The sequence below is a fragment of the Prorops nasuta genome, unplaced genomic scaffold (genome assembly GCF_024137725.1).
Source record: "Prorops nasuta isolate Cenicafe-Biocafe unplaced genomic scaffold, Cenicafe_Pnas_1.2 PNAS00001, whole genome shotgun sequence".
NCBI lineage: Eukaryota > Metazoa > Arthropoda > Insecta > Hymenoptera > Bethylidae > Prorops > Prorops nasuta.
In genome coordinates this window covers 8,759,185-8,773,155 of record NW_027116798.1, presented here as the reverse complement: position 1 = coordinate 8,773,155, position 13,971 = coordinate 8,759,185, and the positions used below count along the sequence as shown (strand labels likewise).

Sequence of the window (13,971 nt, the reverse complement as noted above, 5' to 3'; positions counted from 1 at the left end):
GTCACGACGATTCTGCTGACGTGATTGTTCCATATCATGACGTAGTCGTTCCTGCGACGTGATCAAACTGTCTATTAAAACTTGAAATTTAGCGAGAGTGTCTAAGGTAAACATTTGCTCTTGCGCGTTTGAGAGAGCGGCAGCAAGCGGCTCGGGTGTTGGAATCCGCGGGATTGGAGAAGACGACCGCGACGAGACGTTGGAACGATTGTTTTCGCGGTCCCGGCGGTCAGCGGTATCCAAGGCGTCACGCCTTTCTTGCAGAGAATTTAAACGTGCGCTTAATCTATCACTGAGAGGAGCTGGAGGTTCGTTATTCATTTCGGCCGAACTTAATAATGTTCACACAAATAAATAAATAGTAATAATAATGAGAAAAATTGGTAAGAAGGCGGTAGTTACGCGCCGTCAAAATTTCGTTCGGCAATTAGTAAATATTAACAGAGAACAGAGAAGAGAGAGTATCCCACCGCTGCCACCAATTTTTGTAACGTCCAGAGTAGCATAATCGTTATTTTGACTGTTACTGGTAGCGTATCTAGCCTTCACGTAAGGCGTTATGGGTAAATGATGAACTCTGGGCGCACAAAAATGAAGAGAGAAGAAAAATATAACAAATATAATACAACACCTTACCTATTCGTGAGTATTGTAATGAACCCAAACAACAACAAAATATAAAGGTAGAAAGGGACCTCTCTTGTCGACTGCTCAGTAGACTACGGACGTGATCGCCGTAGGGAGTCCTTGGATTGGCGAGGATATGTGTGTGTGTGAGTATGTGGTCGTTAACGTGAACACCAGATTAAGTATGAGTAATAAAAAAACTTTAATCAATTGAATTACACAAATTAATTCGCGTGACAATTAAAACACGAGATATCTGAATGACACAAAATCACGAACTCAACCTCGCTCTCTAAGACAAAAAAAATTTATGACGATTGGAAAAAAACGATCTAATTAAGTAACGAATCTATATCAAAAGCCGCTCGCGTCCACTCGCTCCCAGCTTAAATAATTAGTCGAGAGGGGAGTGAGATGCCACCTCTGACCAATCAGAAGGCACGACCGCCTGAGCTGATGCGCTAGAGAAGAAGAGCAAGGATGTTGAGCTTGCACTTTCGGTATACAATCGTTTATTTATTCAAAGACGCAATTTTTAATGAATAATAATAAAAAATAATTTCAAGGTAGGGTTTCGCAGTAACATTAGCCAGTGTATTGATTTAATTCCTTAAAAAGAAAGAAAAAATATAGACCTCTGCAAGAAGGGGAAAACATTTATCCTTTAGGAAGTAATTACACGACATTGCTGTCAAACGGTTAATTGTTCCCACAAATAAAATTGTTAAACAATTTACACGTGGCTATCTGTTAACGCGATGCCAAGCCATCGCGAGGCCGGATGCGCTGATGCATAAGTTTCTTATTCCTATGGTAGCGAAATATACTAGGTGGCCCAGATGGTTCGGAGGAGGAAAAGGGAACCATATGTCCCCGCGGTACCGCACTGGAGATCAAGCGGCGGATGGATTTGAAAACGCACACAGGGTGTAGCGGAGAGGAGATAGGATGGCTCAAGCCAGTAGCGTGAGATCTGCTGATTTTGCGTCTGGCTGCGATTAGTATCGAGTTGGCGAAGTAGGAAAGTTATTAATTGTTAATTTGAAAGAAAAGGTTGGAAAAATAAGATATACAGAAATTCCTCTAAAAACCAATCCGCTGTCTCCAGTGTGATCTCCGATTCATCGATGGTCATAAAATAACCCGTTAAAATATATGTATATATATATATAAATGTATTAAAACTAATTTGGACGTTACACAGGACAATATAAGAGACTACTTTTCAATGGGTCGGCACTCGAGCATCGATTGCTTCTATCTTTGTCAGACCTATGCCAAGATCCCAAAACATCTGATTCGTGACAATGCAAATATGATAATCATTTTTAAGCAGGATGGGACTAACTTGAAGCATGTTTACAAATATCATGTAAACACTGATGTGACATTTGAAAAATTTTGCGAATTATGTTCAAAGTGTTGGCAGGAAGATTATGGATTTTTAGTAATTGATAAGGACAGTGGTATGCAAAATGGTCGATATCGGAAGGGATTCAATGAGTATGCAACCATCGAATAGCATAAAGCATCATATCAGTGCTGGAAAGTGTTAGTTTAACGTAGAGCATTGCACATTGTAAAGCTTTTAATTACATAAAACGGACCGGTTACATTATTAAGTAAACCAGTTATACAGATAAACGGGTCACTTGGATCGGTAAACCGGTCGGTCGAATCGTTAAAGAGGTCGGTTAACCGCTAAACCGATTGATTGAACCGCTAAACAGGTCGGTCGAACCACTAAACTGGTTAGGTGAACCGCTAAACAGCTCGATTGAACCGCTGAACCGGTCGGTCGAACCGCTAAACCGGTCAGGTGAACCGTTGAACCGGTCGGCCGAACCGCTAAACCGGTCAATCGAACCGCTGAACAGCTCGATTGAACCGCTAAACAGGTCGGTTGAACCGCTGAACCTGTCGGTCAAACTGCTAAACTAGTTGATTGAACAGCTTTAAAGATCGATTGAACTAGCACATTGACTGCTTAAACAATTTAAAGTTTACAATAAAAAATGGATGAAAAGTCACTACTTAAAAAGATTGCTGAAACGAGTGAGGTGATTCGTGCAAAACATCGAGCACTGAAATCGGAAAGATCAATAGTGGAAAGTAGATTGAATGAAACTTTTAAACCAATAGTTGATCCACTGAAAAAACTAGTTATGCAAACAGATAATAGCAATGAAGAATCTTATGACTTAAACATTGATGTAAATCATGACAAGAAGCGGAAACGTTATCATACTTCAACCCCCAATGAGTATATTATCAAGAAAAAAAAGAAATTACATAACTATGACCGTACTCTTACAAATAAATCATTGATGATCTATGATGATAATGATGAAAAATCTACTTTTGATAAATCAATATTACCAATGAAATCAATGCCAAAATCTACATCATTACATTCAGAGCCTGGACAAGAGTCTGCATCATCACATTCAACATCAAGACAGGAAACCTTAGGATTGCTCAAAAAACAAATAAATCATTCCATAGATTGGAGATCATTTCCACCTATTGCATGTCATTATATGCAGTTGTTCCTTTTCGGTAGTAAAGATCAAATCGATCATGGTTTCGGAGTTACATTAGATGAAAGGAACCAATATGTGATGGGAAGATGTACATTTGATATTAATCATGAAGGTGATATTTTAATTGATAAAAAGCGCTATATTGGTACGAGAGGTCTTTTTGAATTAATCTTAATGAAAGAGCCTGATAGAAAGCTCTACAGCATTGATGACAAGATCATATATAAGCAAATCCTTGAACAAACTAAATCATATAAAAGAGCAAATGATAGTTACCAACAGGTTCAAGGGAATAAGGGCCCAAAGTATAAGAAAATTATTCAACCACTAATTTACAATAAAGTACCATCACAACGAGTGATAGCTGGTAGTGGATTTATGCGTGTTACTGATGAGCCTGTAAACTATATACATTGGAACGATCCTAATGAATTAGTTGATCGATTGCGACTTTTAATTGCATCAACCACCGCAGGTCATACAAACCACCATAATGAAATACAGTCAATAATAGAAGAGTTGCGTGAAGAGGATCTTATTCTATAAAAGGGTACAGTTTATAAACATTTTCTTCAGTTGCGTACCACACGTCAATATGTCAATTAACAAATTTGGTAGTGGTTTTAACGTAAGGAAAGAATTTAATATTGGTATATTAAATGTGACTAAAAGAGCACTGGATTTGAATAATAAAAAAATAGTAAATTTGACTATTGATTCTGAAAATAATACATGTGCTGTGAATATAAAGTTCTTGCAACACAGTTTAGCTAAATTGGAGGAGAAAATTGAAGAAAGAATAAATAAAAAAATACAGGAGATTGAGTCAAAACTTTTACAAACAAACAGCAAGATTAATGATGGATCCAAAAAGTGAATGTTTAGGATGCATCATACATTTTATACTCATGATAATCGATTGCTTTCGAAAGAAAAAGAATCATGAGTGAAAAAAAGAAACAGAAAATATATGTGCCTGGGGGAAAGGTTGTAAAAAGAGAATCAGGGAAAATCGTGAGTGAAGAAAAGAAACAATTGGTGCAAGAGTTACATGTCCCTGCGAAAAGAAATTTTCCACGACGAAAAGTCATAATACGTGGTTTCGATGATATCTGGCAGACTGACCTTGTTGATATGCGTTATTACGTTGATACTGGTCATCACTATATTCTGACAGTGATTCATACCTTATCGAAGTATGGTTGGGCAGTAGCGCTTAAGACAAAAAGTGGTAAGGAAGTGACCGCAGCTATGGGAAAAATTTTAAAGAGTGGAAGATGTCCCAAAAATTTGCAAACTGATAATGTTAAAGAATTTTACAACAATGAATTTTAACTGCTCATGAAAAAACGTGGAATAAATCATTACTCCACGTACAGCACGTTAAAAGCGTCAATAGTCGAGCGTTGGAATCGAACGTTAAAAACCGAAATGTGGAAACGATTTACACTGGATGGTAGTTACAAATGGCGAAATATACTGCAACAGCTGGTAGATGATTATAACGCACGAAGACATCGTACTATAGGAATGCGTCCCGTTGACGTGAAACCTGAGCATGCTAAGCATCTGCTTGCTACTGTATATAGCAACATTAAGATCGTTGGACGGACCAAGTTCAAGGCCGGTGATTTCGTGCGAATCAGTAAATACAAAAATGCGTTTGCTAAAGGTTACACACCGGACTGGACTACTGAAATATTTCAAATTACAAAAGTGCAAAGGACAAATCCTGCCACGTATCTACTTAGAGATTCTCGTGGTACAGACATACATGGCGGATTTTATGAATATGAACTTTTAAAAACAGCTAATCCTGATGTATACTTGGTAGAGAAGATATTGTGTAAGAAAGGAAATAAGGTATTTGTAAAATGGTTAGGAATGGATAAAACGCATAATTCGTGGATAAATAAGAATAATGTTTTGTAATAATAATAATAATAATTTATGTAATATAATATAATACAACAAATACAGCTATTAAAATCTAGTCTTTTAACCTATAATGTCCCCAAGGTAGAGTCGCTACAGAACCGGGTGTTATGTGACGTTTATCGTCATACGGACTGAGAGCAATTTTTCGCTGAGTAGTGGAAAACACCTTGTTCAATTTCGAACGAATTAAATTTTGGTTACGGGACTGTACGGTGAAATTATCCAAACAATCCTTGTAGTCGTCAAAGGTTATGTTTCTATCGATAGCATAACCTTTGACCCCCTTAGCCTTTTTGGTCATTTTCGTACAGTCCTGCACCTTAAAGGTATACATTTTCGCTCTCAGTCCAACGAACTCGGTCATGATCTTTCCATTGTTCTCGTCCTTCATTAGCCCAGGCACTTTTTTATTGACTCGAGGTAAGCCGTACTGATTATCAGCAGGGTAATCGCTGGTGTCGAATTTGACCAGATCACGTTTCATGACCGAGTAAACATCATCACACTCGATACTGTACACTAGACTGTCCGTGTCGGTATACATCGCTTTACATTTACTGCCGAATGTAGGAAGCATATAATCGTAATGGAATTCATACAGACAGGTCTTTGAAACATCTAAAATGCTCATGCCTAAGTACACGGGCTTATCAAACTTCGCCGATAATTTCGACAATTGAATAGCGACCAAATTCTCTTTAAATATTGCACGACTGTGAAAATTCGGTTTGGAAATCAACGCTTCCGCCCCGTATCTTCCCTCCCACTTGGTTACGAGCCTCATGTCAACTCTATTCCTAACATTTTCCATAGTCTTACCAAATACTGCGTTGTTCATTAGCTTGAAGAGATTCTTCTGGAAATCGTTTTTCGAGGCTGTCCGCAAGCGTGTATTGAATTCGATATACGCCTTCAGCCAGGTGGACTGCCGGAACTTTAAACGGCGATAAATGCGTTTTAGGACGATTCCGTCACGTATACACTGCTGTAGAGCACGGTAGTGTATCACATAACGCGTCTTATCGTCGACGGTTGCGAGCAGTTTCTCCTGGTGTGAACCTGGCGGCTTCTCACGCACCGGGCAGAATGGTAGATCGGAGTGTTTGTCGTGAAGCTCGGGTGGATATTCCAAGTCCACCTCCAAAATATAACCTTCGGACGAATCCTCGAACACATTAAGGATGACGAGTTTGGCAGCGTCATCGATCCATTGGAAACCGTGGGTAGTCAACGGTTGACACATTGCCCATCCATATAGATTATTAACGTCGTAATACATCAAGTATTTCGACGGTTCCGCCGGATCGTAGTTTCGCATGTACTGATTGTTGGCCCTCTCGTAGCGGTGGGAGCACTGGCTCAAACCACCGCGTATACCGCGTTCAACAAAAAGCAACATGTCCACGTCTGTGAAGAGTTCCAGACGGATTCCCGTATGCTTGAGCATCGCATCCCAAGTGAAGCCTGGAAGCGTATAATAGTGAGCGGGATCTAAACTATAATTTTTCATGCAGCTATCTCGAAAACTCTCGAAAACATCGGTCAACAATAGGACATCGGTCTTTAAATCAAGATCGCTGTACTCCCCGAGTGTTGTCACAGAGGATTTGGTCCATACCTCTTTGGCATGATTATATGCTTCATCCGTGATATCGCTATCGGACAGTCTATTGTATAACAACTCTCGTGCAGGTAAAACCGTTTCTTCCAAGCGAGTAATGTTATCCACATAATCGTAAGGAAAAATACCTTTTCTCGTAAGCAGGCTGAACTTTTCAATACTTAATTCCGAAAATTGTGACTCTAAATTTTTCAGCTGAGATCTATTCAGATATGAACTCAATATATCCAAACTAGATGCCATAAATTTGAACGAATCGATGAATCTTAGCTGTATATTATACTTTCGCAGATATTTACTAAATGAAGTGTATTTTTCCTTATTTACAGGCAGCAAATATACCGATCCTTCAAGTATTTTCGCGATCGCCTCAAAAATAAAATGTGAATCATAGCCGGATAAATTATGGAATATTACGGGAATAACATGCGAGTCTTTAAAGTTTAAGTTGCAATTATTATGAGCCGGTCCTCTATATCTACCAGTTAGGTGATCATGATCGCGAATACGCACTTGATTTGGAAGAAACGGTTTTCCGCAAATGTGGCAATTAGGTTCACTGTAGTGCCGCGATATTTCAACATCACTAAGAGTATTCATCGGTATTATAGTCTTCAATTTTTTGCTGACGATGCGTGCAATGCTCTCGAGCTCGCATACGAACCATTCGATGCAATTAGCACTTCGGTGTGAATTATAAAATGAAAGTGAAGCATCACGAGCACTCTTTTTAAATAATACCCTACACTAAAAGGTACATGTTTCTGATAATCGTAACTATTCTCACTACTATTACTACTATGGTCAATTTTTTGTAGTAAACATTCAAAGTCTGCATAGACGACAAACGGCACTCTTTCACTGTTCTTCTGGTTCTTAAAAGATACCCAACAGTCTTCTGCATTCTTTGGCAGTATGACACGGATATTGTCATTAAGCTGCACACAATCCCTCTCATGAACCTGAAGTTTATCTGCCGTATGAAAATAGTGTAGACACCTAAAACAAAAAAATTAATATGATTTTAGTATGAATATAATATTTATGTATACATATATTTGTACATCCATTACAAACCGTTCACGAAAGTAGTGTGGCTATAGGGATTCTGGGACCGGGTGGCGAGGGGGTCGGGGTTTCGCGGGGGAAGGGGAGGTAGGGGAAATACCCCCACTTCTTAGCGGAGGGGGATTGCCCCCACTCCAGGGTGGTGGGGGAAGCCCGGTGGTGGGGGAAAATTAATCACGTGACACTCCAATTGTTTAGCCTTTAACAAAAAGGTTTATTTATATCGTTAGATCTCTTGGTACTGATAACGTGGTATAATTTTATAAGAAGTTTGCGAATCTAAATTCCATTTTATAAATTGTGTAGTACATCGCGCGCCTATCTGCCTATTTTGTTATTTCATCCATTGGTATGCCTAATTTCAAATGAAAAATTCCAGCCGGTGTTTGCAACGGGTCCGCCAAACGTCCCAGCCCTTTACACGAGAGATATAAGAGAGAGAGAGAGAGAGAGAGAGAACACATATTGTAAAATTAATTTAATATTAAAGGAATTGAGGGAACGTATAAATACACGTAGATTTTGGTGAAACAGCCTTGCGGCATAAAAAACACACTTTATTATTTAAAATATATATATTTTTCACAATCTTCATTTTTTTTCTGATTATCTGCAGCGAGATAGCTGGGCTCAGCGTTTTGATTAGTTCTTCCATCTAAAATCAAAATGGTCCACTTTGCCTCGTCGAAGTAAGGTCTACCTCAGGCTCCATTTGCGCGCAGCTTGTGTTCCCGTGACGACAGTCTCCGATTGCGTAGCCAATATTTCTCACCTTAGACATAATTGAAATCATGTTGTTACTTTTCGCATAGTAATAGCTCTATTTTTTAACAAAGCAAGTATACTTACAAAAATTCAGCACGTCTTTCATCGATGAAAAAGAAGTAGTAGGTACAGATGGATTTTCATCCTCCTCCTTCCTTAGATTTTATCCTCACAATGCATCAAGTAAATCAGGAAAGTAACGAAAATTTAAATAAAGCAAACTTAAATGCTCCAGACAAAAAACAACGAAGTACTAAATCCATCAATTTCAACGATCGATTAATTTTCTATGATTTTTCAATGTGTACTGCATTGTTGAAGGCATGCACCAAGTAAATCAGGAAAGTAACGAAAATTTAAATAAAGCAAACTTAAACGCAGCCGACCGCATCGGCCACTTCCATCATGTTCGTCGTCGATCTCGAGATCTCGTCGAGTCTAACTGCGGTGTTGGCTGTTGTACAATCCTAAATGGCTTTACGATTGCTACAGGCTTACCTGTTTGTTGATAATCCAATAATGTCATTTTATTGTCTGGAAAACTGATATTTTTTTTTTTGAATCCATTTCGTCTACTGTCAGAAACACTACTGAAGTCGAGATTGCTCTCCACTACGAATAATCCTTATCAATCTCTACTCTAGATTGAGTTACATCTTTTAATCAAAACGTATTAGATTTCTTTCCGCTTACTCCTGATGAAATAGGAAGGGGAATAATTACAATAATATTTTTTCAATAATATTTTATTTAACCTCTAATTTTTCTCTCATGTTTTTTTTTTTAAATATTATACACAAAATTTAATAGTAAAAGAAATAGAAATGTGGTTGTTCCTCTTCTTCTTCCCTCTTAGTCTGCTTTGACTCAATATCCTCCTCCTCTACTTTTTTCTCCTCTTCCTCTTCTTCCTTCTTCGTTTGCTTTGACTCAATATCTTTTTCCTCAGCCTGTTTCTCTTCGTCTTTCTTCACTTTATTAAAAAAAAAACAAACAATAATTATGAAAAAATGTAAAAAATAAATACTTACAGTTTTTATGCAAATAAAGATGCAGTTTCCGTTCATACTCTTCGAAGTAACGATTGAAAAAATCGTTAATTCGATTGACGTATTCCTCTGTCAATTCTCTGGGAAGAGTGGGTGAAAGAGGAACAATATCCTCTTGAATCATGATTAATTTACACTTTTCGCAGCTCATTTTTTTTTCCTATGTGCAGCACCGACAACGGTATAAGATTGAATGAAGATTTGAGGACTAGTGTTCTCCTCTTTATTTCTCTAAATAGTTTTCAAAGAATCACATATTTGCTTTATTCACTTGGCAAAAACTGACACCTCCTCGTAAGGACAGTGGATACGTTCATTGTCCAAGTTCGTCTCTCGAACGTGTAAATTACACGGCGTTTTTTCAAAATCATATAATTTAATTAAATCCTTAAACTTAGGACAACCATACACTTCTAAATTGATATTTTCCACATTCATCCTATTCAATATATTTTTTTCAATATTCCCTCCCTTGTAGGCTACTACGGGATTCTCGCAGGTTAAGCAATCTCCAATAAAATCTTCTATATCCTCCTGCTCGTATTTCTCGAATCCCGTATCACTATTTTATACCATGCACCATATTGAGCAAATACCACACAGTTTTTTTGTCTTTCTCACTAAGGTTGTTAATAGTGTCACGCAAACGAAAAGATGCGTAAGAAATTTGGTTACTTATTAAATCAATTATAGCTTTATCTTTATATTTAAGTTCTTTTTTAAAAACTAAGAAACCTTCTATATCCATTATGTGAGTTTTTCTATGCTTTGTTGCGCTCGCGCTATTCTCGACGAAGAAAAGAACTGAAATGAAGCATCCGAAGAAATATTTTCGTCGAAAGAAAGACTTTATCGTTTCTTTAAAATATAAAGTTACATTTGATAAGGAGTCCATTCTTTCTTAATTACAATCGGAAAAAATCTTAGAAACTATCCTCTCCAAAAAAAAAAAAAAAAAAAAAAAAACATTGAATTTTAATACGTTTAGCATATTTGTTCCCCTGATGGAGGGGGAAAAGAAATTTCTTAAATGCGATAAAAAAAAAGATCGTTCAGTATTGCATCGAGCGACTGACGACAATGATACCGACATTCGTTGATTTTCAAGGTTTTGTATTGACCGACAAAAGTTTTATAGTTAAAGAGTTTGCGGTGTTGCGTGATAATGAAGTGTATCACAATGTATTTTCACCACCATTTCAAGAAGCTTGGTTGAGCGATCCCGAGAGAGAACAGAATGAGTAAGTATTATTTTATTTTTTTACATGTAATGTTGTATATGATTTTTTTCTTTTTAAAGTTAGCTTTATTTTAATCGACATGGATTCAATTGGACCGACGGTCATTCACCTTATTACAAGTATAAAGAAATAATAAGAAAGTATGTAACGTCATACGAGGAGGAGGAGGAGGATTGGATTTTCGTGAAAGGACGGGAGAAATATGATTGGTTGAGAAAAATTTGCAATCTAGAAAATATATACAATGCGAAGGAGTGTGAGTGGGGTAAGTTAAGTCTTAGAGGGAGTAAAAATTTCGAACCACCGTTACCCAAGTGTATGACTCATTATGGTATATGTTCACTGCAAAATGTCTACTATATGAAATCTGTATATGATGAAAGAAATAAATAAATTCTGTGAAAAAATGGATAATAATGTATATCTAAGAATATCGATTGCATCTCGGACGAAACAATGGGATGTGTATATCACCCCTACTCCCATTTTCTATTCGCTATATATGAGCGTTACTCTTCGCGAAAGATACATTCACAATTAATAATTTATTGTTGCCTACCGTATGACAGAATCTTAAATTTTTTAAAGAAACAAAAATGTCTACTGAATTGCGAAGAAAGTTTTTTACAATCAATAGCGCGAATGAATACGATGCGTGGGTACTGGAATGTCGCGAGCATATTCGACGATTGAGCAACGCTGATCGAGCTTTGCCCGTTGGAACGCGTCAAAAGAATTTCACCGAAATCGCGTCTATAAAGCGTCTATTGCTACGAGCGCAGAGAGAACTGAATCATATTAAATCAGGCGCAGGTTGTAGCAATGACGTTCAAGAACATATCTGAGAGGAGCTTGATTCGGCGTTTCGAAGTCGAATATGCATCGGCATGGTAGTTAATAGTAATTATATAGAGCCTAAGGATTTTTTAGTAGACGCGGAAGTATTAGTGCGTACGCGTTTAGATAAGGTATTTGTTAGTGCAAATAGTGTTAAGGTTAACTGTGTATTTAACGGACAATTCATCTCTAAGGACAATAGTGATGATAAAAACATTAGTACGACTAATGCTACATTGTACAAGACTGATAATTTTAGTGATTGGTATAGGAAAAACATTTTAGACGTTATTATGCAAAAATTAAATGGATTTCAAGAGCGTGATAGTGGATGGGCTTTACACAAAATTCATTATTTAATAGTTAACATTAATCGTTTTAACCCGTTGCACGCGGGTTGTAGAATTAATCTGCCATCCGCTATCACAAGTAGGAAAGCTCTGATAAATTTAGAAACCAGTGATAATGCATGTTTCGCGTGGTCCGTGACAGGGGCACTCTATCCAGAAAAACCTACGGCTAATCCAAAGCGCACGTCCTCTTATCCACATTTTCGGACGGTTTTAGACGTCGGTAGCTTAACCTTTCCGACTACGCTGAAACAGATCCCGAAATTCGAGACGGATAATGACGTGTCGGTGAACATCTTTACCTTGGAGAATGAAGAGCCAAATATCGACGCAAAAATCGTACCTCTTCGGGTGACGAAGAAGAAGAGATCGAGACATGCTAATCTTCTTCTCGTCAACGATGAACAGGGAGCTGCACATTTCATGTGCATAAGGAATCTGTCGAGATTGGTGCGAAGTCAATTCACCAAGAGAAAAAATGCGCTATATATATGCGATCGGTATGTATTAATAATGATACAAATATAACTGCATATGTTTTATTTATTTTTTTTATTCTTTTAGATGTCTCCACTACTTTTGCACAGTGGAGAGGCTGGAGTCGCATGAGCAGGATTGCTCGCGGCTCAACGATAATCTCCGATTTATGTTACCGAGAGAGTCCGACGATCGCTGGGTTTCCTTCAAGAACATCAAAAATGGGGAGCGAGTGCCATTCGTCGTATACGCGGATCTCGAGTGCATATTATCAAAAGTTGAACAATCGAACAGTAGTAGTATTTATCAGAAACATGAACCTATAATTGTAGGCTATTATTTGAAAAGTGCTCGCGATGCGTCACTCTCGACATACGATGCTCATCGGGGTGTCGACTGCATCGAATGGTTCGTACGCGAGCTCGAGGTCATTGCGCGTATCGCGAGCGATAAACTGGGCACTATCGTACCCATGCGTGATCTTAGTGTTACTGAACGATCGCATCACTATAATGACCCCAATTGTCATATATGCAAAAAGCCGTTTCTTCCGAATGAACTTCGAATTCGCGATCACGATCATCTGACCGGCAGATACAGAGGACCGTCTCACAATAATTGTAATTTAAATTTTAAAGATTCGCATGTCATTCCAGTGATTTTCCACAATTTGTCCGGCTATGATTTGCATTTTATTCTCGAGACTATCGCTAATTTGTACGAGGGATCGGTATATCTGCTGCCTGTACATAAGGAAAAATACATTTCATTCACCAAATATTTGCGAAATTATAATATACGGTTGAGATTTATCGATTCGTTCAAATTTATGGCCTCCAGCCTGGACAAATTGAGCTCGTACTTGACGGAATCTCAGCTGACAAATTTGAGGTCACAATTTTCGGACTTGAGCGTCGAGCAGTTCAACTTGCTTACGACGAAAGGTATTTTTCCTAACGACTATATAGATAGTGCGGCTCGATTGGAAGAGACGGCTTTACCACCGCGCCAGTCGTTTCGCAACAGACTGACCGACAGCGATATCAGCGAGGAAGCATACAGTCATGCCGTAGAGGTATGGACCAAATTCCAGATGCGCACACTTGGGGTGTACAGTGAACTGTACTTGAAGACCGATGTCCTATTGTTGACCGACGTTTTCGAAAGTTTTTGCGATAGTTGCATGCTAAATTATTAGTTGGATCCAGCCCATTATTATACGCTTCCGGGCTTCACCTGGGACGCCATGTTGAAGCATACGGGAAACAGGCTGGAGCTTTTAACGGACGTGGATATGTTGCTGTTCGTGGAGCGCGGTATACACGGTGGTTTGAGTCAGTGCTCCCATCGTTACGAGAGGGCCAACAATCGGTACATGCGGGACTACGATCCGGCGGAACCGTCGAAGTATCTAATGTATTACGACGTAAACAATCTGTATGGTTGGGCAATGTG

At 38.3% G+C, this 13,971-nt stretch overlaps 1 protein-coding gene across 1 annotated transcript; it reads right to left on the bottom strand.

Moving 5' to 3' along the window:
- Positions 1 to 5,160: 5,160 nt before the first annotated feature.
- LOC136783784 (uncharacterized) lies at positions 5,161 to 5,919 on the bottom strand. The gene has a single exon (XM_066744082.1). It carries the CDS (start codon positions 5,917 to 5,919, stop codon positions 5,161 to 5,163), a length of 759 nt encoding a protein of 252 aa, XP_066600179.1.
- Positions 5,920 to 13,971: the final 8,052 nt, after the last annotated feature.

Bases quoted from the DNA above. Each gene is read 5' to 3' on its own strand.
- LOC136783784 (XM_066744082.1), bottom strand. From the start codon at position 5,919: ATGGAAAATGTTAGGAATAGAGTTGACATGAGGCTCGTAACCAAGTGG.